The following is a 24,648-nucleotide window of genomic DNA, read 5'->3' as shown; positions in this document are numbered from 1 at the left end:
ATGACTGGCTAAGATAATGAGTGGGCTGGTCATGCCGAGATATGAGTTTGGATTGGGCTGCCATATAGCACGCTTCTGTCTATTTGAGCTGGTAAGTATGTCTAGGTAATCCTTTCTAACGCAGCTTTGAATTGTTTTATTGCGTAGAAAAACTGCATAAACCTAATGTCAAGTTAAAGTGTACTGTTAGCTAGCTAACCTTACGTGTATGCGCTCCACTTTCTGGAGGACCGAGTTTTGAAATCAGTGGAATTCGAGTATGACAGGTAAGGAGATGGAGAAAACACCTGTCTCCGGATTACATCTTCAAACTAAGGGCAACCATGTCATCCGACAGAAGACGTGTCCATCCATGATGTATACGGGTAAGATAGTCTAGCTAGCTACATTTTTAGACATTACATGCTTCTAATTTTGACAGAAAGTGGTTTCACTTCAAGTTAAAGTGTACTGTTAGCTAGATATTGTTAGCTGACTAGCTCGCTAGCTAATGTTATGCATATGATCTTATTCCTTGTATCTTAGACACATTTGCTTAACTAGTTATAGCCTAATGCTAACCCTAAAACGAACCCTGCCTCCTAAAACTAATTCTAACACTATCCTTAACCCTAAACCGCCTAGAAATAGCATTTGACCTTGTGGGGACCAACAAAAGGTCACCAGTTTGTTTGTTTACTATTATTGTGGGGACTTCTCCCCACAAGAATAGTTAAACACGTCAACAGACAGACACACACACATTTTAAATACTTTATTTGAATCCACCATTCAAATTGACAAAAAAAGGATCCAAACATTTCAAAGGCCCCTGTATGCACGGCCCTCAAGGGCACATACAGCACCTCCTTCTCCAAACAGCCTGGCTGCCCACGACAGCTGAAACAGAGCAGTAGCTAGCCAATTTCTTTGCCCTAGTTTTTTTTTTCAGGCCCGCAATCTGTGTATATGGCTGAGACTGCCAAATATCACTGCCACCAGCTTGCACCTACTGTACACCCGAGGCTGTCCAAGTGTGCCACAAGGGGCTGGTACTTAAGCAGCTTTTCGACACACACACAGACAGACAGACAGACAGACAGACAGACAGACAGACAGACAGACAGACAGACAGACAGACAGACAGACCGACCGTGTTTTTGGCCAGCATCCAGAAGCAGCGGTTCCCCCAGCTCCATTGTGAAGGTCTTGTTCTTCTCATAAAGCTCATCATCAATAATCTTCACCTCGATTGTCTTCCTGAAGAGAGAGAGAGAGAGAGAGATGAGGAGTGTAGAGAGAGAGAGAGAGAGAGAGAGAGAGAGAGAGAGAGAGAGAGAGAGAGAGAGAGAGAGAGACGGGGTATAAGGAGGAAAAGAAGAGAGAGAGGAGGAGGAGGAAAAAGAGGAGTAGGAGGAGGGAGAAGGAGGAGGAGAGAAGGTGACTTTAGTGACACTATTAATCTGACATAGAGAAAAATCCCCATTAAAACCATAAAATCTCAATTAAAACCATATAATCACAATTAAAACCATAAAATCCCCATTAAAACCATAAAATCTCAATTAAAACCATACAATCACAATTAAAACCATAAAATCACCATTAAAACCATACAATCCCTAATATAACCACAGCAACAACTGAAAAGATGAAACACACAATGCTGAGAGGGGAAGAGGAGAGAACGAGAGGAAACACACACACACACACACACATCTGCTGTGTAGTTATGACTAGCTGTCATCTTGAGGGTTAGAGGTCTGTCTCAGCGCTGGACGTTCACACCACTGATAATTCACTGACTGACCCTGGCTGTGGGGGTATATAATATATACACTGTCACATATATATATACACACTGTCACATATATAATATATACACTGTCACATATACACTGTCACATATATATACACTGTCACATATATACTGTCACATATATAATATATACACTGTCACATATATACTGTCACATATATTATATATACACTGTCACATATATATACACTATCACATATATTATATATACACTATCACATATATATACACTGTCACATATATACTGTCACATATATAATATATACACTGTCACATATATATATACACTATCACATATATAATATATACACTGTCACATATATATACACTATCACATATATTATATATACACTGTCACGTATATATACACTGTCACATATATTATATATACACTATCACATATATTATATATACACTGTCACGTATATATACACTATCACCTATATTATATATACACTGTCACATATATATACACTGTCACATATATACTGTCACATATATTATATATACACTGTCACGTATATATACACTATCACATATATTATATATACACTGTCACGTATATATACACTATCACATATATTATATATACACTGTCACGTATATACTGTCACATATATTATATATACACTGTCACATATATATACACTATCACATTTATTATATATACACTATCACATATATTATATATACACTGTCACGTATATATACACTGTCACATATATATAAACTATCACATATATTATATATACACTGTCACATATATTATTTATACACTGTCACATATATTATATATACACTATCACATATATTATATATACACTATCACATATATTATATATACACTATCACATATATTATATATACACTGTCACATATATTATATATACACTGTCACATATATTATATATACACTGTCACATATATTATATATTCACTGTCACATATATTATATATACACTATCACATATATATACACTATCACAAATATTATATATACACTGTCACATATATTATATATACACTGTCACATATATTATATATACACTGTCACATATATTATATATACACTATCACATATATATATATATATATACACTATCACATATATTATATATATACTATCACATATATTACATATACACTGTCACATATATACTGTCTCATATATTATATATACACTGTCACATATATATACACTATCACATATATTATATATACACTATCACATATATTATATATACACTATCACATATATTATATATACACTGTCACATATATTATATATACACTGTCAAAGATATTATTTATACACTATCACATATATATACACTGTCACATATATTATATATACACTATCACATATATTATATATACACTATCACATATATATACACTATCACATATATTATATATACACTGTCACATATATTATATATACACTGTCACATATATTATATATACACTATCACATATATTATATATACACTGTCACATATATTATATATACACTATCACATATATTATATATACACTGTCACATATATATACACTATCACATACATTATATATACACTGTCACATATATTATATATACACTGTCACATATATTATATATACACTGCCACATATATTATATATACACTATCACATATATATACACTGTCATATATATTATATATACACTATCACGTATATTATATATACACTGTCACATATATACTGTCACATATATTATATATACACTGTCACATATATACTGTCACATATATTATATATACACTGTCACATATATATACACTATCACATATATTAAATATACACTATCACATATATATACACTGTCACATATATACTGTCACATATATAATATATACACTGTCACATATATATACACTGTCATGTATATACTGTCACATATATTATATATACACTGTCACATATATATACACTATCACATATATTATATATACACTGTCACGTGTATATACACTGTCACATATATTATATATACACTGTCACATATATTATATAAACACTATCACATATTATATATACACTATCACATATATTATATATACACTATCACACATATCATATATACACTATCACATATATCATATATACACTATCATATGTATATATATATATATATATATATATATATATACTGCTCAAAAAAATAAAGGGAACACTTAAACAGCACATCCTAGATCTGAATGAAAGAAATAATCTTATTAAATACTTTTTTTATTTACATAGCTGAATGTGCTGACAACAAAATCACACAAAAATAATCAATGGAAATCTAATTTATCAACCCATGGAGGTCTGGATTTAGAGTCACACTCAAAATTAAAGTGGAAAACCACACTACAGGCTGATCCAACTTTGATGTAATGTCCTTAAAACAAGTCAAAATGAGGCTCAGTAGTGTGTGTGGCCTCCACGTGCCTGTATGACCTCCCTACAACGCCTGGGAATGCTCCTGATGAGGTGGCGGATGGTCTCCTGAGGGATCTCTCTCGTCTGTGGTGCAACGTGGCGTTGGTGGATGGAGCGAGACATGATGTCCCAGATGTGCTCAATTGGATTCAGGTCTGGGGAACGGGCGGGCCAGTCCATAGCATCAATGCCTTCCTCTTGCAGTAACTGCTGACACACTCCAGCCACATGAGGTCTAGCATCGTCTTGCATTAGGAGGAACCCAGGGCCAACCGCACCAGCATATGGTCTCACAAGGGGTCTGAGGATCTCATCTCGGTACCTAATGGCAGTCAGGCTACCTCTGGCGAGCACATGGAGGGCTGTGCGGCCCCCCCAAAGAAAGCCACCCCACACCATGACTGACCCACCGCCAAACCAGTCATGCTGGAGGATGTTGCTGGCAGCAGAACGTTCTCCACGGCGTCTCCAGACTCTGTCACGTCTGTCACGTCCTCAGTGTGAACCTGCTTTCATCTGTGAAGAGCACAGGGCGCCAGTGGCGAATTTGCCAATCTTGGTGTTCTCTGGCAAATGCCAAACGTCCTGCACGGTGTTGGGCTGTAAGCACAACCCCCACCTGTGGACGTCGGGCCCTCATACCACCCTCATGGAGTCTGTTTCTGACCGTTTGAGCAGACACATGCACATTTGTGGCCTGCTGGAGGTCATTTTGCAGGGCTCTGGCAGTGCTTCTCCTGCTCCTCCTTGCACAAAGTGGAGGTAGCGGTCCTGCTGCTGGGTTGTTGCCCTCCTACGGCCTCCTCCACGTCTCCTGATGTACTGGCCTGTCTCCTGGTTGCGCCTCCATGCTCTGGACACTACGCTGACAGACACAGCAAACCTTCTTGCCACAGCTCGCATTGATGTGCCATCCTGGATGAGCTGCACTACCTGAGCCACTTGTGTGGGTTGTAGACTCCGTCTCATGCTACCACTAGAGTGAAAGCACCGCCAGCATTCAAAAGTGACCAAAACATCAGCCAGGAAGCATAGGAACTGAGAAGTGGTCTGTGGTCCCCACCTGCAGAACCACTCCTTTATTGGGGGTGTCTTGCTAATTGCCTATAATTTCCACCTGTTGTCTATTCCATTTGCACAACAGCATGTGAAATTTATTGTCAATCAGTGTTGCTTCCTAAGTGGACAGTTTGATTTCACAGAAGTGTGATTGACTTGGAGTTACATTGTGTTGTTTAAGTGTTCCCTTTATTTTTTTGAGCAGTGTATATACACTATCACATTATATATATACACTATCACATATATTATATATATACACTATCACATACATTTTATATATATATATACACACTATCACATATCACATATATATATATATATATATATATATATATATATATATATATATATATACTATCACATATATTATATATACACTATCACATATATTATATATACACTATCACATATATTATATATACACTGTCACATATATATACACTATCACATATATTATATAAACACTGTCACCTATATTATATATACACTAGTTTGTAGGCCTCCTTGCCCGCACATGCTTTGTCAGTTCTGCCCATAAATGTTCTATTGGATTGAGGTCAGGGCTTTGTGATGGCCACTCCAGTACCTTGATTTTGTTGTCCTTAAGCCATTTTGCCACAACTTTGGAAGTATGCTTGGGGTCATTGTTCATGTAGAAGAACCATTTGCAACCAAGCTTTAACTTCCTGACTGATGTCTTGAGATGTTGCTTCAATATATCCACATCATTTTCCCTCCTCATGATGCCATCTATTTTGTGAAGTGCCCCAGTCCCTCCTGCAGCAAAGCACCCCCACAACATGATGCTGCCACCCCCATGCTTCACAGTTGGGATGGTGTTCTTCAGCTTGCAAGCATCCCCCTTTTTCCTCCAAACATAACGATGGTCATCATGGCCAAACAGTTCTATTTTTGTTCAATCAGACCAGAGGATTTTTCTCCAAAAAGTACGATCTTTGTCGCCATGTGCAGTTGCAAAACATATTCAGGCTTTTTTATGGCGGTTTTGGAGCAGTGGCTTCTTCCTTGCTGAGCGGCCTTTCAGGTTATGTCGATATAGGACTCGTTTTACTGTGGATATAGATACTTGTGTACCTGTTTCCTCCAGCATCTTCACAAGGTCCTTTGCTGTTGTTCTCGGGATTGATTTGCACTTTTTGCACAAAACTATGTTCATCTCTAGGAGACAGAACACGTCTCCTTCCTGAGCGGTATGACGGCTGCGTGGTCCCATGGTGTTTATACTTGCGTACTATTGTTTGTACAGATGAATGTGGTACCTTCAGGCGTTTGGAAATTACTCCCAAGGATGAACCAGACTTGTTGAGGTCTACAATTTATTTTCTGAGGTCTTGGCTGATTTCTTTGGATTTTCCCATGATGTCAAGCAAAGAGGCACTGAGTTTGAAGGTAGGCCTTGAAATACATCCACAAGTACACCTCCAATTGACTTAAATTATGTCAATTAGCCTATCAGAAGCTTCTAAAGCCATGACATCATTTTCTGGAATTTTCCAAGCTGTTTAAAGGCACAGTCAACTTAGTGTATGTAAACTTCTGACCCACTGGAATTGTGATACAGTGAATTATAAGTGAAATAATCTGTCTGTAAACAATTGTTGGAAAAATGACTTGTGTCATGCACAAAGTAGATGTCCTAACCGACTTGTCAAAACTATAGTTTGTTGACAAGAAAGTTGTGGAGTGGTTGAAAAACAAGTTTTTATGACTCCAACCTAAGTGTATGTAAACTTCCGACTTCAACTATATATTATATACACTATCACACACTATCACACATATATATTACAGTATCACACATATTATATATACACTATCAGACATATTATATATACTCTATCACACATACTATATATACACTGTCACGTATATTATATATACACTATCACACACTATCACTTATATTATATATACACTATCACACATATATACACTATCACACACTATCACTTATATTATATATACACTATCACACATATATACACTATCACACACTATCACTTATATTATATATACACTATCACACATATATACACTATCACTTATATTATATATACACTATCACACATATATATTACAGTATCACACATATTATATATACACTATCACACACTATCTCTCTCTGTCTCTCTCGCTCTCTCCGTCTGTCTCTCTCTCTCTCTGTCTCTTTCTATCACCATATCTCTCTCTTTCCCCATATCTTTCTCTCTTCTCCATCTCTCTCTTCTCCATCTCTCCATCACTCCTCTCCTCCTCTCCCTCTACCTCTCCCCCTTCTCCTTCTCTCTTCTCTTCTCTTTTTTCTCCTTCCCCCTTCTCCTCACTTCCTCCTCTCCTCCCTCTCCCTTTCCCCCTTCTCCTCACTTCCCCTCTCCTCCCTCTCCCTTTCTCTCTACCCTCCTCCCCTTTCCCTTACTCTCTCCTCCCTCTCACTTCCCCCCTCCCTCTCCCTTCCCCCTTCCTTTCTCCCCCTTCTCCTCACCCCCTCTTCTTACTCCTCTCCTCCCTCTCCCTTTCCCCCTTCTCCTCACTTCCTCCTCTCCTCTCCAGTTGTTTATGACTGTGTTCCAGAGGATCGGTTAAAGTTCTTGTTCTCCTGATTTGTCCTCTTGCTCCAGCTAATGACATCATGACCCCCGTCGCCGTGGCAGCATGCCAAACAGCCACTACACAAAATATACCTACAAGCATCAAACACCTATACTTGCATAATAGAGATGGCAAGAAGGGAGAATAGACACAGACAGAGAACGTAGAGATAGAAGGTAGAGATAGAAAAGACAGGAATAAAAGAGAGAAAGTTCATAAATAATAGAAGGAGAGAAAGACAGGAAATAAATAAAAGATAGAAAGTGTATGTTTATAATGTTTATTAACATTTAATTTTCTTTACCTTTATTTAACTAGACAAGTCAGTTAAAAACAAATGTTTATTTACAATGACGGCCTACCCCCGCCAAACCCAGACGATGCTGGGCCAATTGTGCGCTGCCCTATGAGATTCCCAATCACAGCCGGTTGTGATACAGCCTAGAATTGAACCAGGGTCTGTAGTGGCGCCTCTAGCACTGAGATGCAGTGCCTTAGACCGCTGTGCCACTCGGTAGACCTACATTATTTAGTGTGTTAGAATGCCCTCAGTGAACGAGAGAAAGACAGAAAATAAATAAAAGAGAGAAAGTGTTTTTATACTGTTTGATTTAGTGTGTTAGAAACAGGAAGTGAGAGAGGTGTGTTTTCATTACTGGGATGCATCAGCCACAAACTTCTCATTCTACTGAGTGTTTGAGATTTATACACACACACTAAACACAACCCTCTCTCCTGCTCTCCAGTCCTCGCAATAAATCACACACACCCCGGAACACACACACACACAACCCCGGAACACACACACACACAACCCCGGAACATACACACACAACCCCGGAACACACACACACAACCCCGGAACACACACACACCGGAACAGACACACACAACCCCGGAACACACACACACACACCGGAACACACACACACACAACCCCGGAACACACACACACCCCGGAACACACACACACACAACCCCGGAACACACACACACACACCCCGGAACACACACACAACCCCGGAACACACACACACAACCCCGGAACACACACACACACAACCCCGGAACACACACACACACAACCCCGGAACACACACACACACAACCCCGGAACACACACAACCCCGGAACACACACAACCCCGGAACACACACACCCCGGAACACACACAACCCCGGAACACACAACCCCGGAACACACACACCCCGGAACACACACGTCAGCTCTGAGCCAGAAAACAGACATTGTTAGGGAGAGACTGTCCCAGCCAAGCACTGCAGCTAATGACAGTATATACTACAACATGAAATAAAGAAAAAAGATAGAGAATCCCTTTAAACTTTCATGAGTTTATAGGAGAAGGTGCTTAAGGTGAAGTGTGGTCTGGACTAGAGACTGAAGAAGTTGCACTTAGCTATAACAGAGAGAGAAAGAGAGATGGAATCTAGTAAACACAGTGTAGGGTAAAGACCTATGGTGTCATGACAGCAGGTACTGTACTGTAGAGGAAAGAGAGAGATAGAGGAGCACAGACACAAGTGAAGCTGACCTTTGATCTCCAGAACACACAGACACAAGTGAAGCTGACCTTTGATCTCCAGAACACACAGACACAAGTGAAGCTGACCTTTGATCTCTAGAACACACAGACACAAGTGAAGCTGACCTTTGATCTCTAGAACACACAGACACAAGTGAAGATGACCTTTGATCTCCAGAACACACAGACACAAGTGAAGCTGACCTTTGATCTCCAGAACACACAGACACAAGTGAAGCTGACCTTTGATCTCTAGAACACACAGACACAAGTGAAGCTGACCTTTGATCTCTAGAAAACACAGACACAAGTGAAGCTGACCTTTGATCTCTAGAAAACACAGACACAAGTGAAGCTGACCTTTGATCTCCAGAACACACAGACACAAGTGAAGCTGACCTTTGACCTTTGATCTCCAGAACACACAGACACAAGCATGTAATGTGATTCATAGGAGAGAGCAGTACAAAATCAGGCATGTACAGTGATGTACATATCTTCTTATTACATCATCACACTGTTATAATATGATGTTTCCTGTGTCTATCAGCACACTGTTATAATATGATGTTTCCTGTGTCTATCAGCACACTGTTATAATATGATGTTTCCTGTGTCTATCAGCACACTGTTATAATATGATGTTTCCTGTGTCTATCAGCACACTGTTATAATATGATGTTTACTGTGTCTATCAGCACACTGTTATAATATGATGTTTCCTGTGTCTATCAGCACACTGTTATAATATGATGTTTCCTGTGTCTATCAGCACACTGTTATAATATGATGTTTACTGTGTCTATCAGCACACTGTTATAATATGATGTTTCCTGTGTCTATCATCACACTGTTATAATATGATGTTTACTGTGTCTATCAGCACACTGTTATAATATGATGTTTCCTGTGTCTATCAGCACACTGTTATAATATGATGTTTACTGTGTCTATCAGCACACTGTTATAATATGATGTTTACTGTGTCTATCAGCACACTGTTATAATATGATGTTTACTGTGTCTATCATCACACTGTTATAATATGATGTTTACTGTGTCTATGTAGCTGAGGTGAGTCATATCCCACCCATGGCTCCAAACCTTGTTCCCTTCCCTGCATCAGGGCAGTAGTCTGTACAGGAGTAGTTCTCTCCTTGGGTTAGCAGTAAAGAAGGGAAGATTTGGGATGACAGTAGCTTGACTAAGAGAGGGCCTATCCGAATTACACACAACTTTAATAGTAACGTACAGAAGGCTGTGAGGCGTGACCAGCAACAGCTAACAAACATTCCCCTGAAATCACAGAACATTAACCAACACAACGACACACAAACCTCTCTGAAACCCGAGAGAGAGGAGGGGGACCTACCCTAGAGAGAGAGAGAGGAGGGGGACCTACCCTAGAGAGAGAGAGAGGAGGGGGACCTACCCTAGAGAGAGAGAGAGGAGGGGGGACCTACCCTAGAGAGAGAGAGAGGAGGGGGACCTACCCTAGAGAGAGAGAGGGGGGGGACCTACCCTAGAGAGAGAGAGAGGAGGGGACCTACCCTAGAGAGAGAGAGAGAGAGGGGGGACCTACCCTAGAGAGAGAGGGAGAGAGAGAGGAGGGGGACCTACCCTAGAGAGAGAGAGGGGAGGGGGACCTACCCTAGAGAGAGAGAGAGGAGGGGGGGGACCTACCCTAGAGAGAGAGAGAGGAGGGGGACCTACCCTAGAGAGAGAGAGGGAGAGGGGGGACCTACCCTAGGGGGAGAGAGAGGAGGGGGACCTACCCTAGAGAGAGAGAGAGAGGAGGGGGACCTACCCTAGAGAGAGAGAGAGGGAGGGGGGGACCTACCCTAGAGAGAGAGAGAGGAGGGGGACCTACCCTAGAGAGAGAGAGAGGAGGGGGACCTACCCTAGAGAGAGAGGGAGAGAGAGAGGAGGGGGACCTACCCTAGAGAGAGAGAGGGAGGGGGACCTACCCTAGAGAGAGAGAGAGAGGAGGGGGACCTACCCTAGAGAGAGAGAGAGGAGGGGGACCTACCCTAGAGAGAGAGAGAGGAGGGGGACCTACCCTAGAGAGAGAGAGAGAGAGAGGGGGACCTACCCTAGAGAGAGAGAGAGGAGGGGGACCTACCCTAGAGAGAGAGAGAGGAGGGGGACCTACCCTAGAGAGAGAGAGAGAGAGAGAGAGAGAGAGAGAGAGAGAGAGAGGAGAGAGAGAGAGAGAGAGGAGGGGGACCTACCCTAGAGAGAGAGAGGAGGAGGACCTACCCTAGAGAGAGAGAGGGGAGGGGGACCTACCCTAGAGAGAGAGAGAGGAGGGGGACCTACCCTAGAGAGAGAGAGAGGAGGGGGACCTACCCTAGAGAGAGAGAGAGGAGGGGGACCTACCCTAGAGAGAGAGAGAGGAGGGGGACCTACCCTAGAGAGAGAGAGGGGGGGGACCTACCCTAGAGAGAGAGAGAGGAGGGGGACCTACCCTAGAGAGAGAGAGAGGAGGGGGACCTACCCTAGAGAGAGAGGGAGAGAGAGAGGAGGGGGACCTACCCTAGAGAGAGAGAGGGGAGGGGGACCTACCCTAGAGAGAGAGAGAGGAGGGGGACCTACCCTAGAGAGAGAGAGAGGAGGGGGACCTACCCTAGAGAGAGAGAGAGGAGGGGGACCTACCCTAGAGAGAGAGAGAGAGAGGGGGACCTACCCTAGAGAGAGAGAGAGGAGGGGGACCTACCCTAGAGAGAGAGAGAGGAGGGGGACCTACCCTAGAGAGAGAGAGAGAGAGAGAGAGAGAGAGAGAGAGGGGGACCTACCCTAGAGAGAGAGAGAGGAGGGGGACCTACCCTAGAGAGAGAGAGAGGGAGGGGGACCTACCCTAGAGAGAGAGAGAGGAGGGGGACCTACCCTAGAGAGAGAGAGAGGAGGGGACCTACCCTAGAGAGAGAGAGAGGAGGGGGACCTACCCTAGAGAGAGAGAGAGGAGGGGGACCTACCCTAGAGAGAGAGAGGAGGAGGACCTACCCTAGAGAGAGAGAGGGGAGGGGGACCTACCCTAGAGAGAGAGAGAGGAGGGGGACCTACCCTAGAGAGAGAGAGAGGAGGGGGACCTACCCTAGAGAGAGAGAGAGGAGGGGGACCTACCCTAGAGAGAGAGAGAGGAGGGGGACCTACCCTAGAGAGAGAGAGATGGAGAGAGAGAGAATGTGGGGGACCTACGAGAGAGAGCGAGAGGAAGGAGGTGGAGACGTATCTCTATCCAGGTGTCAGTTCCCCTTACCTATAGCTGTGAATATTACACCCCACGCAACACCTTTATATGAACATAATAGGAAGTACTGTCTGTCTCTATGTCTGTGGTAAAAGAGTGAATACAGTTGGCTTAATTGATTGTCATAGCAACGACTGACAACAACGTTTCCCCAACGTTTCAACAAGGAACAACTTTATTAAAACATCCCCCATGTATGTTGTGTTGAATAAAAGATTGATATTATTTTTCTCTGACCGTCTGACTCCAAGAGGAGAGACAGAGAGCTAGATAGACTTGTCATCCCTCACTAGCCCTCTTTCCATCTGTCTCTCCTCTCTTTCTTGTTCTCATCTTCTGTTCATTACATATTAATATTCTACTGAGATAAATAGCTGGAAGAAGGAGGAGGAGTGTGTTTGAAGTGTGTATCATGAGAACAGTTAGACACACACACACACACACACACACACACACACACACACACACACACACACACACACACACACACACACACACACACACACACAGCGTTTGAATGACAGCTCTCCTCTCCTCAGACAGCTGAAGGTGAGTCTCTGGCTCGAAGCACTAACTATCGTCGTAAAAACCAATGCCAATGCAGCATCGTGCCAAACACTGGCACACACACACAGACACATTTCCTCCTCTCCTCCCCCTACTCCCCCTCCTCCTCCTCCCCCTCCTTATCTTCTCTCTTCTCCCTCCCCCTCCTAATTTTCTCTTCCTCCCCCTCTCTCTTCTCCTCATCCCCTTCTCAACACCTAGAGACGCCACTTCTCTCATCCATCTTTCCCCCTCTCCCTCCCTCTCTCCCACCTCTTTCACACTGTCTTTATCTTCCTCCAGCTACTCATCAATCTTCTCTCCAACCCTAACCCTCTCTTTGTCGCCAACTCTCTAACCCTCTCCTTCTCTCCATCCCTAACCCTCTCATTCCCTTCAACCCTAACCCCATCCATCTCTCCAACCCTAACCCCATCCATCTCTCCAACCCTATCCCTCTCCATCTCTCCAACCCTAACCCTCTCCTTCACTCCAACCCTAACCCTATCCTTGTCTCCATCTTTCTAACCCCATCCATCTCTCCAACCCTATCCCCATCCATCTCTCCGTCTCTCCAACCCTAACCCTCTCCGTCTCTCCAACCCTAACCCTCTCCATCTCTCCAACCCTAACATTCTCCTTGTCTCCATCTTTCTAACCCTCTCCGTCTCTCCAACCCTAACCCTCTCCATCTCTCCAACCCTAACCCTCTCCTTGTCTCCATCTCTCCAACCCTAACCCTCTCCTTGTCTCTGTCTCTCCAACCCTAACCCTCTCATTCTCTCCAACCCTATCCCTCTCCTTCTCTCCAACCCTAACCCTCTCCTTGTCTACTTCTCTCCAACCCTAACCCTCTCTTTCTCTCCAACACTAACCCTCTCCTTCTCTCCAACCCTAACCCTCTCCGTCTCTCCAACCCTATCCCTCTCCTTGTCTCCATCTCTCCAACCCTCACCCTCTCCTTCTCTCCAACCCTAACCCCATCCATCTCTCCAACCTTAACCCTCTCATTCCCTTCAACCCTAACCCCATCCATCCATCTCTCCAACCCTAACCCTCTCCATCTCTCCAACCTTAACCCTCTCATTCCCTTCAATCCTATCCCCATCCATCTCTCCAACCCTAACCCTCTCATTCTCTCCAACCCTAACCCCATCAATCTCTCCAACCTTAACCCTCTCATTCCCTTCAACCCTAACCCCATACATCTCTCCAACCCTATCCCCATCCATCTCTCCAACCCTAAGCCTCTCCTTGTCTCCATCTCTCCAACCCTAACCCTCTCCGGCTCTCCAACCCTGACCCCATCCATCTCTCCAACCCTAACCCTCTCATTCTCTCTAACCCTAACCCTCTCCGTCTCTCCAACCCTGACCCCATCCATCTCTCCAACCCTAACCCTCTCATTCTCTCCAACCCTAACCCTATCCTTGTCTCCATCTTTCTAACCCCATCCATCTCTCCAACCCTATCCCCATCCATCTCTCCGTCTCTCCAACCCTAACCCTCTCCGTCTCTCCAACCCTAACCCTCTCCATCTCCCCAACCCTAACATTCTCCTTGTCTCCATCTTTCTAACCCTCTCCGTCTCTCCAACCCTAACCCTCTCCATCTCTCCAACCCTAACCCTCTCCTTGTCTCCATCTCTCCAACCCTAACCCTCTCCTTCTCTCCAACCCTAACCCTCTCCATCTCTCCAACCCTAACCCTCTCCTTGTCTCCATCTCTCCAACCAACCCATTCTCTCCAACCCTAACCCTCTCATTCTCTCCAACCCTATCCCTCTCCTTCTCTCCAACCCTAACCCTCTCCTTGTCTACTTCTCTCCAACCCTAACCCTCTCTTTCTCCAACCCTAACCCTCTCCGTCTCTCCAACCCTATCCCTCTCCTTGTCTACTTCTCTCCAACCCTAACCCTCTCCGTCTCTCCAACACTAACCCTCTCCTTCTCTCCAACCCTAACCCTCTCCGTCTCTCCAACCCTATCCCTCTCCTTGTCTCCATCTCTCCAACCCTCACCCTCTCCTTCTCTCCAACCCTAACCCCATCCATCTCTCCAACCTTAACCCTCTCATTCCCTTCAACCCTAACCCCATCCATCTCTCCAACCCTATCCCCATCCATCTCTCAACCCTATCCCTCTCCATCTCTCCAACCCTAACCCTCTCCTTGTCTCCATCTCTCCAACCCTAAGCCTCTCCGTCTCTCCAACCCTGACCCTCTCATTCTCTCCAACCCTAACCCCATCCATCTCTCCAACCTTAACCCTCTCATTCCCTTCAACCCTAACCCCATACAGTTCTCCAACCCTAACCCTCTCCTTGTCTCCATCTCTCCAACCCTAACCCCATCCATCTCTCCAACCCTAAGCCTCTCCGTCTCTCCAACCCTGACCCCATCCATCTCTCCAACCCTAACCCTCTCATTCTCTCCAACCCTGACCCCATCCATCTCTCCAACCCTAAGCCTCTCCGTCTCTCCAACCCTAACCCCATACATCTCTCCAACCCTAACCCCATCCATCTCTCCAACCTTAACCCTCTCATTCCCTTCAACCCTAACCCCATACATCTCTCCAACCCTATCCCCATCCATCTCTCCAACCCTAAGCCTCTCCTTGTCTCCATCTCTCCAACCCTAACCCCATCCATCTCTCCAACCCTAACCCTCTCCGTCTCTCCAACCCTGACCCCATCCATCTCTCCAACCCTAACCCTCTCATTCTCTCTAACCCTAACCCTCTCCGTCTCTCCAACCCTGACCCCATCCATCTCTCCAACCCTACCCTCTCCATCTCTCCAACCCTAACATTCTCCTTGTCTCCATCTTTCTAACCCTCTCCGTCTCTCCAACCCTAACCCTCTCCATCTCTCCAACCCTAACCCTCTCCTTGTCTCCATCTCTCCAACCCTAACCCTCTCCTTGTCTCTGTCTCTCCAACCCTAACCCTCTCATTCTCTCCAACCCTAACCCTCTCCATCTCGCCAACCCTAACCCTCTCCTTGTCTACTTCTCTCCAACCCTAACCCTCTCTTTCTCTCCAACACTAACCCTCTCCTTCTCTCCAACCCTAACCATCTCCGTCTCTCCAACCCTATCCCTCTCCTTGTCTCCATCTCTCCAACCCTCACCCTCTCCTTCTCTCCAACCCTAACCCCATCCATCTCTCCAACCTTAACCCTCTCATTCCCTTCAACCCTAACCCCATCCATCTCTCCAACCCTATCCCCATCCATCCATCTCTCCAACCCTAACCCTCTCCTTGTCTCCATCTCTCCAACCCTAACCCCATCCATCTCTCCAACCCTAAGCCTCTCCGTCTCTCCAACCCTGACCCCATCCATCTCTCCAACCCTAACCCTCTCATTCTCTCCAACCCTAACCCCATCCATCTCTCCAACCTTAACCCTCTCATTCCCTTCAACCCTAACCCCATACATCTCTCCAACCCTATCCCCATCCATCTCTCCAACCCTAAGCCTCTCCTTGTCTCCATCTCTCCAACCCTGACCCCATCCATCTCTCCAACCCTAACCCTCTCCGTCTCTCCAACCCTGACCCCATCCATCTCTCCAACCCTAACCCTCTCATTCTCTCTAACCCTAACCCTCTCCGTCTCTCCAACCCTGACCCCATCCATCTCTCCAACCCTAACCCTCTCATTCTCTCCAACCCTAAGCCTCTCCTTGTCTCCATCTCTCCAACCCTAACCCCATCCATCTCTCCAACCCTAACCCTCTCCGTCTCTCCAACCCTGACCCCATCCATCTCTCCAACCCTAACCCTCTCATTCTCTCTAACCCTAACCCCATCCATCTCTCCAACCCTAACCCCATACATCTCTCCAACCCTAACCCTCTCATTCTCTCTAACCCTAACCCCATCCATCTCTCCAACCCTGACCCCATCCATCTCTCCAACCCTAACCCTCTCATTCTCTCCAACCCTAACCCTCTCCTTGTCTCCATCTCTCCTTTAACCTTTTACTTTCTCTACTCAATCTCCATTTTTCTACCCCTTGACAACTGCCCCCTATCCATTTCTCTCTCTCTCTCTCTCTCTCTCTCTCTCTCTCTCTCTCTCTCTCTCTCTATCATTCCAGCTCTCCCCCATGGCCTTTATAATTGTAACTCAAGTCAGTGTGACTGAGTAGAGTTGAGTAGGGTTGTTGTGTGAGGGCCCTGTTGTCAGTGTCTTGCTAATTAAACCAGTATTAGTTAGTGTGTGTGTGTGTGTGTGTGTGTGTGTGTGTGTGTGTGTGTGTGTGTGTGTGTGTGTGTGTGTGTGGACAGACATATAGACAGACAGACATAGGCTGTCCATGGACATGTACTAGTCTGTGGTGACCTAAATGCCAGAACTGGACAAGAACCTGACACCCTCAGCACACAGGGGGACAAACACCTGCCTGGAGGTGACAGCATTCCCTCCCCAATATACCCCCCTAGACACAACTACGACAACATAACCAACAAAAACGGGTCACAACTCCTGCAGCTCTGTTAGACGCTGGGTATGTACATAGTCAATGGTAGGCTTCAAGGAGACTCCTATGGTAGGTACACCTATAGCTCATCTCTTGGTACTGTAGACTACTTTATCACTGACCTCAACCCAGAGTCTCTCAGAGCGTTCACAGTCAGTCCACTGACACCCCTATCAGAACACAGCAAAATCACAGTCTACCTGAACAGAGCAATACTCAATCATGAGGCATCAAAGCCAAAGGAACTGAGTAATATTTAGAAAAGCTATAGATGGAAGGAAAGTAGTGTATAAATCTACCAAAAAACAATTAGGCAACAACAAATTCAATCCCTTTTAGACAATTTCCTGAACCAAGCATCTCAATGTAATAGTGAAGGTGTATATTTGACCTCTCAGCTTCCCTATCAAATCTAAACATTTCAAGCAGACAACCTAAAAGAAATTGCAAAAATTACAAATGGTTTGATGAAGAATGCAAAAACCTAAGAAAGAAATTGAGAAACCTATCCAACCAAAAACATAGAGACCCAGAAGACCTGAGTTTACGCCTTCACAATGGTGAATCACTAAAACAATACAGAAATACACTACGGAAAAAGAAGGAACAGCACGTCAGAAATCAGCTCAATGTAATTGAAGAATCCATAGAATCTAACCACTTCTGGAAAAATTGGAAAACTCTAAACAAACAATACGAAGAGTTATCTATCCAAAACGCAGATGTATGGATAAACCACTTCTCCAATCTTTTTGTCTCTATGACAAAGAACAAACAGCAAAAACATATACATGGTCAATAACATGTCTTAGAATCAACTATTAAAGACTACCAGAACCCACTGGATTCTCCAATTACATTAAATGAACTAGAGGACTAAATACAAACCCTCCAACCTAAAAAGGCCTGTGGTGTTGATGGAATCCTATATGAAATGATAAAATATACAGACAACAAATTCCAGTTGGCTATACATAAACTCTTTAACATCATCCTTAGCTCTGGCATCTTCCCCAATATTTGGAACCAAAAACTGATAAATCCCCCAATTCACAAAAGTGGAAACAAATTTGACCCCAACAACTACCGTGGGATATGCATCAACAGCAACCTTGGGAAAATCCTCTGCATTATTATCAACAGCAGACTCGTACATTTCCTAAGCGAAAACGATGTGCTGAGCAAATCTGACATTAGATTTTTACAAAAGTCCTGTATGACAGACCACGTATTCACCCTGCACACCCTAATTGACAAACAAACAAAACAAATCAAAAGGCAAAGGTTTGACGATGTGGATTTCAAAAAAGCTTTTGACAATTCGGCATGAAGGCCTGTTATACTAATTGATGGAAAGTGGTGTTGGGGTGAAAAACATACGGCATCATAAAATCCATGTGCACAAACAACAAGTGGTTAAAATTGGAAAAAACACACATTTCTTTCCACAGGGATGTGGGGTGAGACAGGGATGCAGCTTAAGCCCCACCCTCTTCAACATATATATCAACAAATTGGCGAGGGCACTAGAACAGTCTGCAGCACCCGGCCTCACCCTACTAGAATCTGAAGACAAATGTCTACTGTTTGCTGATGATCTGGTGCTTCTGTCCCCAACCAAGGAGGTCCTACAGCAGCACCTAGATCTTCTGCACAGATTCTGTCAGACCTGGGTCCTGACAGTAAATCTCAGTAAGACAAAAATAATGGTGTTCCAAAAAAGGTCCAGATCCCAGGACCATGAATACAAATTCCATCTAGACACCGCTGCCCTAGAGCACACAAAAAAACTATACATACCTTGGCCTAAACATCAGCGCCACAGGTAACTTCCACAAAGCTGTGAACGATCTGAGAGACAAGGCAAGAACGGCCTTCTATTGCTTCAAAAGGAACGTAACATTTGACATACCAATTAGGATCTGGCTAAAAATACTTGAATCAGTTATAGAACCCATTGCCCTTTACGGTTGTGAGGTCCGGGGTCCGCTCACCAAAAATATCCTCCGTGTACAACGTAGAACATCAAATAATGCATGCAGAGCAGAAATTGTCCTATACCCGCTAATTATCAAAATCCAGAAAAGAGCCATTAAATTCTACAACCACCTAAAAGGAAGCGATTCCCAAACCTTCCATAACAAAGCCATCACCTACAGAGAGATGAACCTGGAGAAGAGTCCCCTAAGCAAGCTGGTCCTGGGGCTCTGATCACAAACACACCCCACAGAGCCACAGGACAGGAACACAATTAGACCCAACCAGATCATGAGAAAACAAAAAGATAATTACTTGACACATTGGAAAGAATTAACAAAAAAACAGAGAATACTATTTGGCCCTAAACAGAGAGTACACAGTGGCAGAATACCTGACCAACGTGACTGACCCAAACTTAAGGAAAGCTTTGACTATGTACAGACTCAGTGAGCAGAGCCTTGCTATTGAGAAAGGCCGCCGAAGGCAGACCTGGCTCTCAAGAGAAGACAGGCTATGTTCACACTGCCCACAAAATGAGGTGGAAACTGAGCTGCACTTCCTAACCTCCTGCCAAATGTGTGACCATAGAGACACATATTTCCCTCAGATTACACAGACCCACAAAGATTTTGAAAAGAAATCCAATTTTGATAAACTCCCACATCTACTGGGTGAAATACCACTGTGCGCCATCATAGCAGCAAGATTTGTGACCTGTTGCCACAAGAAAAGGTCAACCAGTGAAGAACAAACACCATTATAAATACAACCTATATTTATATTTATTTATTTTCCCTTTTGTACTTTAACTATTTGCACATTATTACAACACTGTATATAGACATAATATGAGATTTGAAATGTCTTTATTCTTTTGGAACTTTTGTAAGTGTAATATTTACTGTTTATTTCTGATTGTTTATTTCACTTTTGTTTACAATTTTTTTGCGATGGCTTACACACTTGTTGCGGAATGTGTCTCACACAACACAGCTGAGCGGGATTTGGCTGTAACGCCCTGGCCATAGAGAGGGGTTTTTTGTTCTTTATTTTGGTTAGGCCAGGGTGTTACATTGGGTGGGCGTTCTATGTTCCTTTTTCTATGTTTTGGTATTTCTTTGTTTTGGGCCATGTGTGTGGCTCCCAATCAGGCACAGCTGAAGCTCGTTGCTGCTGATTGGGAGTCACACATAAGGAGCATGTTTTTCCTTTGGGTTTTGTGGGTAATTGTTTCTTGTTTAGTGTGTTTGCACCTGACAGGACTGTTGGCTGTCAGTTTCCTTGTTTTGTTTGTTATAGTGTTCTTTCTAATTAAATTGAAAGATGAATACTAACTCCGCTGCATTTTGGTCCATTCCTGAAGACAGCCGTTACATTGGCTCATTGTGTTAAAAACTCAACACACAAGCCAAATAAGACACAACACTTGGAGATAAACATCTCACTTCTATGTCAAAATGAAACTCTGCAATCAAAACCTAACAATCTAATTTAAAAAATTGAATTTTTGCAACAAAATGATACACACATGCACCATTTAAATGACTCTTTCAAGGCAGCAACAACACACTGTACTTTATACAAAAGACTGCTGTCTTTAAGACTTTGTATATCTTTTTAATTTTCTCATACAGACTTCTGTAAAAGATTGTTCCAGTACAGTATATCTACTCACATTTCAATGAACACAAAAATATAAAGGCTTCAGAAAAAAATATATACAGCTTATTTTTTTTGCCATTACAGGTTTTTACAACGACAAAAAAAAACACAAAGAAAAGTAGAATTACAATACAGTAATAAATACAATATGTTACTGTAAACTCACAAACAAAAATAATTACAGTAAAATTACAGTGCAAACGGTAAACAAAAAAAATTGTATTGTAAGGGATTGTAAGGGATGGGGTGGATGGTTTATGGATCCGCCTTCTGTTATGGTCTGGCCACATCGTCTCATCCACATCACAAGCAATGTCATCCCTGGCTAGGCAACGGAGAAATGATCGCCTTGCGCGCCGTATCCAACTCTGGACTGACCCAATCGGACTGAGAAATGGGGAGTAAGTGGACAAGTATACAAGTATACAACTGTGAAGTTATTGTGGTTGGTGAACCAGTCCCTGAGCAGAGCAGCCCGGTGTAAACTAACATTATCCCAGATAACAACAAACCTGGGCTGCTCTGGTCCGTCCTGTACAACTGCATTATGTAGTGCATCCAGAAGTAGGATTATGTGCGCAGTATTGTAGGGACCTAGGGTGGCATGGTGATGGAGAACTCCTTGCAGACTAATGGAGGCACACAAGGTGATATTTCCCCCACGCTGCCCAGGGACATTCACAACGGTTCTTTGTCCTATAACATTACCCCTCGCTGCCCAGGGACATTCACAACGGCTCTTTGTCCTATAACATTACCCCTCGCTGCCCAGGGACATTCACAACGGTTCTTTGTCCTATAACATGTCGGCCCCGACGCCTGGTTTTAAGCCAGATAGAATCCAGCTTCATCAATAAAAATGAACTCATGAGGCTGTGCAGCTGCGTCAAAGTCCAGGACTCTGTAACAGAAGATGCATACACTGTACCGTGAATATGGCTTAACTCAAAACACAGAACTACAATGTCTACATTTTCACACAAGGATGGGGGTGGGTTGGGTCAGACACATTCAGTCAAAACTACAAGCTACAGGCAAAGCAGGTGCCCCCACAGACAACCCCCCCCCCCCCCCCGCCCCCCCACCTACTGCTTTGTCTGAATGTATCTATGCAGAACCATAGGACACAATCTACTGCCATTACTGTATTACAGTTTAGTACAGTGACACTTACTTGCACACAGTCTTAGCGAAGGTCTTTGACTCTAACTGTGTTCCTCTGAAATGGAACCCTGGACAGCTGCTCCATCATAAGTTGGTGTTGACGCCAGATGCTTCAGAGTGTGGACATACTGACACGGTTGATATTATGGAAGGTTGTGTGATCTGTGATAATTAGCTCTCGTAGTTGATGTAGACGGATCGTGGTGTTGTTTCCCAACACTCGATTGACAACGGCCAGTTCATGGGTGAACAGACGTGGCCTTTGACCCTCAGGAGGTTGTCTGGCACTTCTATAGAAAATGCAAGAATGTGATGTCATTGGTCAGGTGCTTTTCAACATAGTGTACTGTCATACTGTACACAGTAACATCACAAGTGTATTACAATGTACTTCTCAAGCACTATACCTATTTGTTTTGTTCACTGAGGAGCATAGACCTAATATTGTAGGACTACATTGTATTGTACTGTGATGCAAAATGATGTGCAACAATTACATAGGTACAGTCTAGTGTAGAAAGTTAAAGACATACCTGTTCTCCAGTTTAAATGTCTGTATTATGGATGCTACCGTGTAGCGAGTCAGGTTGGGCTGAACTCTCTGCCTCCCTCATCGTCAGGCCATGATTTATGACATGGTCCACCAAAGTAGCCCTAATGTCGTCGGAAATATGTCTCCGTCTATTGCCTGGTCCCCTTCTTTGTTCTTGTCTTCGTCCTCCTCCTACTCCTTCCTCTACCTCTTCCTATACCTCTTCCTATACCTCTACCTCTTCCTCTACCTCTTCCAATACCTCTTCCTATACCTCTTCCTCTACCTCTTCCTATACCTCTTCCTATACCTCTTCCTATACCTCTTCCTATACCTCTTCCTCTACCTCTTCCTCTACCTCTTCCTCTACCTCTTCCAATACCTCTTCCTCTACCTCTTCCTCTACCTCTTCCTCTACCTCTTCCTATACCTCTTCCTATACCTCTTCCTATACCTCTTCCTCTACCTCTTCCTCTACCTCTTCCTATACCTCTTCCTCTACCTCTACCTCTTCCTCTACCTCTTCCTATACCTCTTCCTCTACCTCTTCCTATACCTCTTCCTATACCTCTACCTCTTCCTCTTCCTCTACCTCTTCCTATACCTCTACTTCTTCCTCTACCTCTTCCTCTACCTCTTCCTATACCTCTTCCTATACCTCTACCTCTTCCCATACCTCTACCTCTTCCTATACCTCTTCCTCTACCTCTTCCTATACCTCTTCCTATACCTCTACCTCTTCCTCTTCCTCTACCTCTTCCTATACCTCTACTTCTTCCTCTACCTCTTCCTCTACCTCTTCCTATACCTCTTCCTATACCTCATCCTCTACCTCTTCCTATACCTCTTCCCATACCTCTACCTCTTCCTATACCTCTTCCTCTACCTCTTCCTATACCTCTACCTCTTCCTATATCTATACCTCTTCCTATACCTCTTCCTATACCTCTTCCTATACCTCTACCTCTTCCTCTACCTCTACCTCTTCCTATACCTCTACCTCTTCCTCTACCTCTACCTCTACCTCTTCCTCTTCCGCTACCTCTTCCTATACCTCTTCCTATACCTCTTCCTATAACTCTTCCTATACCTCTACCTCTTCCTCTTCCTCTACCTCTTCCTATACCTCTACCTCTTCCTCTTCCTCTACCTCTTCCTCTACCTCTACCTCTTCCTATACCTCTTCCTCTACCTCATCCTCTACCTCTTCCTATACCTCTTCCTCTACCTCTACCTCTTCCCATATCTCTACCTCTTCCTATACCTCTTCCTATAACTCTTCCTATACCTCTACCTCTTCCTCTTCCTCTACCTCTTCCTATACCTCTACCTCTTCCTCTACCTCTTCCTCTACCTCTACCTCTTCCTATACCTCTTCCTCTACCTCATCCTCTACCTCTTCCTATACCTCTTCCTATACCTCTTCCTCTACCTCTTCCTCTACCTCTACCTCTTCCTCTACCTCATCCTCTACCTCTTCCTATACCTCTTCCTATACCTCTTCCTCTACCTCTTCCTCTACCTCTACCTCTTCCTATATCTCTACCTCTTCCTATACCTCTACCTCTTC

General features: G+C 43.8%; 1 protein-coding gene across 3 annotated transcripts in view; it reads right to left on the bottom strand.

The window, feature by feature from the left end:
• Positions 1–24,648, bottom strand: part of LOC106578109 (sodium/calcium exchanger 1) — an 89,564-nt gene that overhangs the window by 9,744 nt on the left and 55,172 nt on the right. For all 3 annotated transcript variants that reach the window (XM_045700506.1, XM_045700507.1, XM_045700508.1), the window contains one exon: positions 1,133–1,239. In XM_045700506.1, coding sequence (XP_045556462.1) covers positions 1,133–1,239 — 107 coding nt within the window. The remainder of the gene's footprint in view (positions 1–1,132; positions 1,240–24,648) is intronic.

The sequence above is a fragment of the Salmo salar genome, chromosome ssa18 (assembly GCF_905237065.1).
Source record: "Salmo salar chromosome ssa18, Ssal_v3.1, whole genome shotgun sequence".
NCBI lineage: Eukaryota > Metazoa > Chordata > Actinopteri > Salmoniformes > Salmonidae > Salmo > Salmo salar.
Note: the sequence above shows the minus strand (reverse complement) of the source record. Positions and strands in the feature narration are given on the sequence as shown.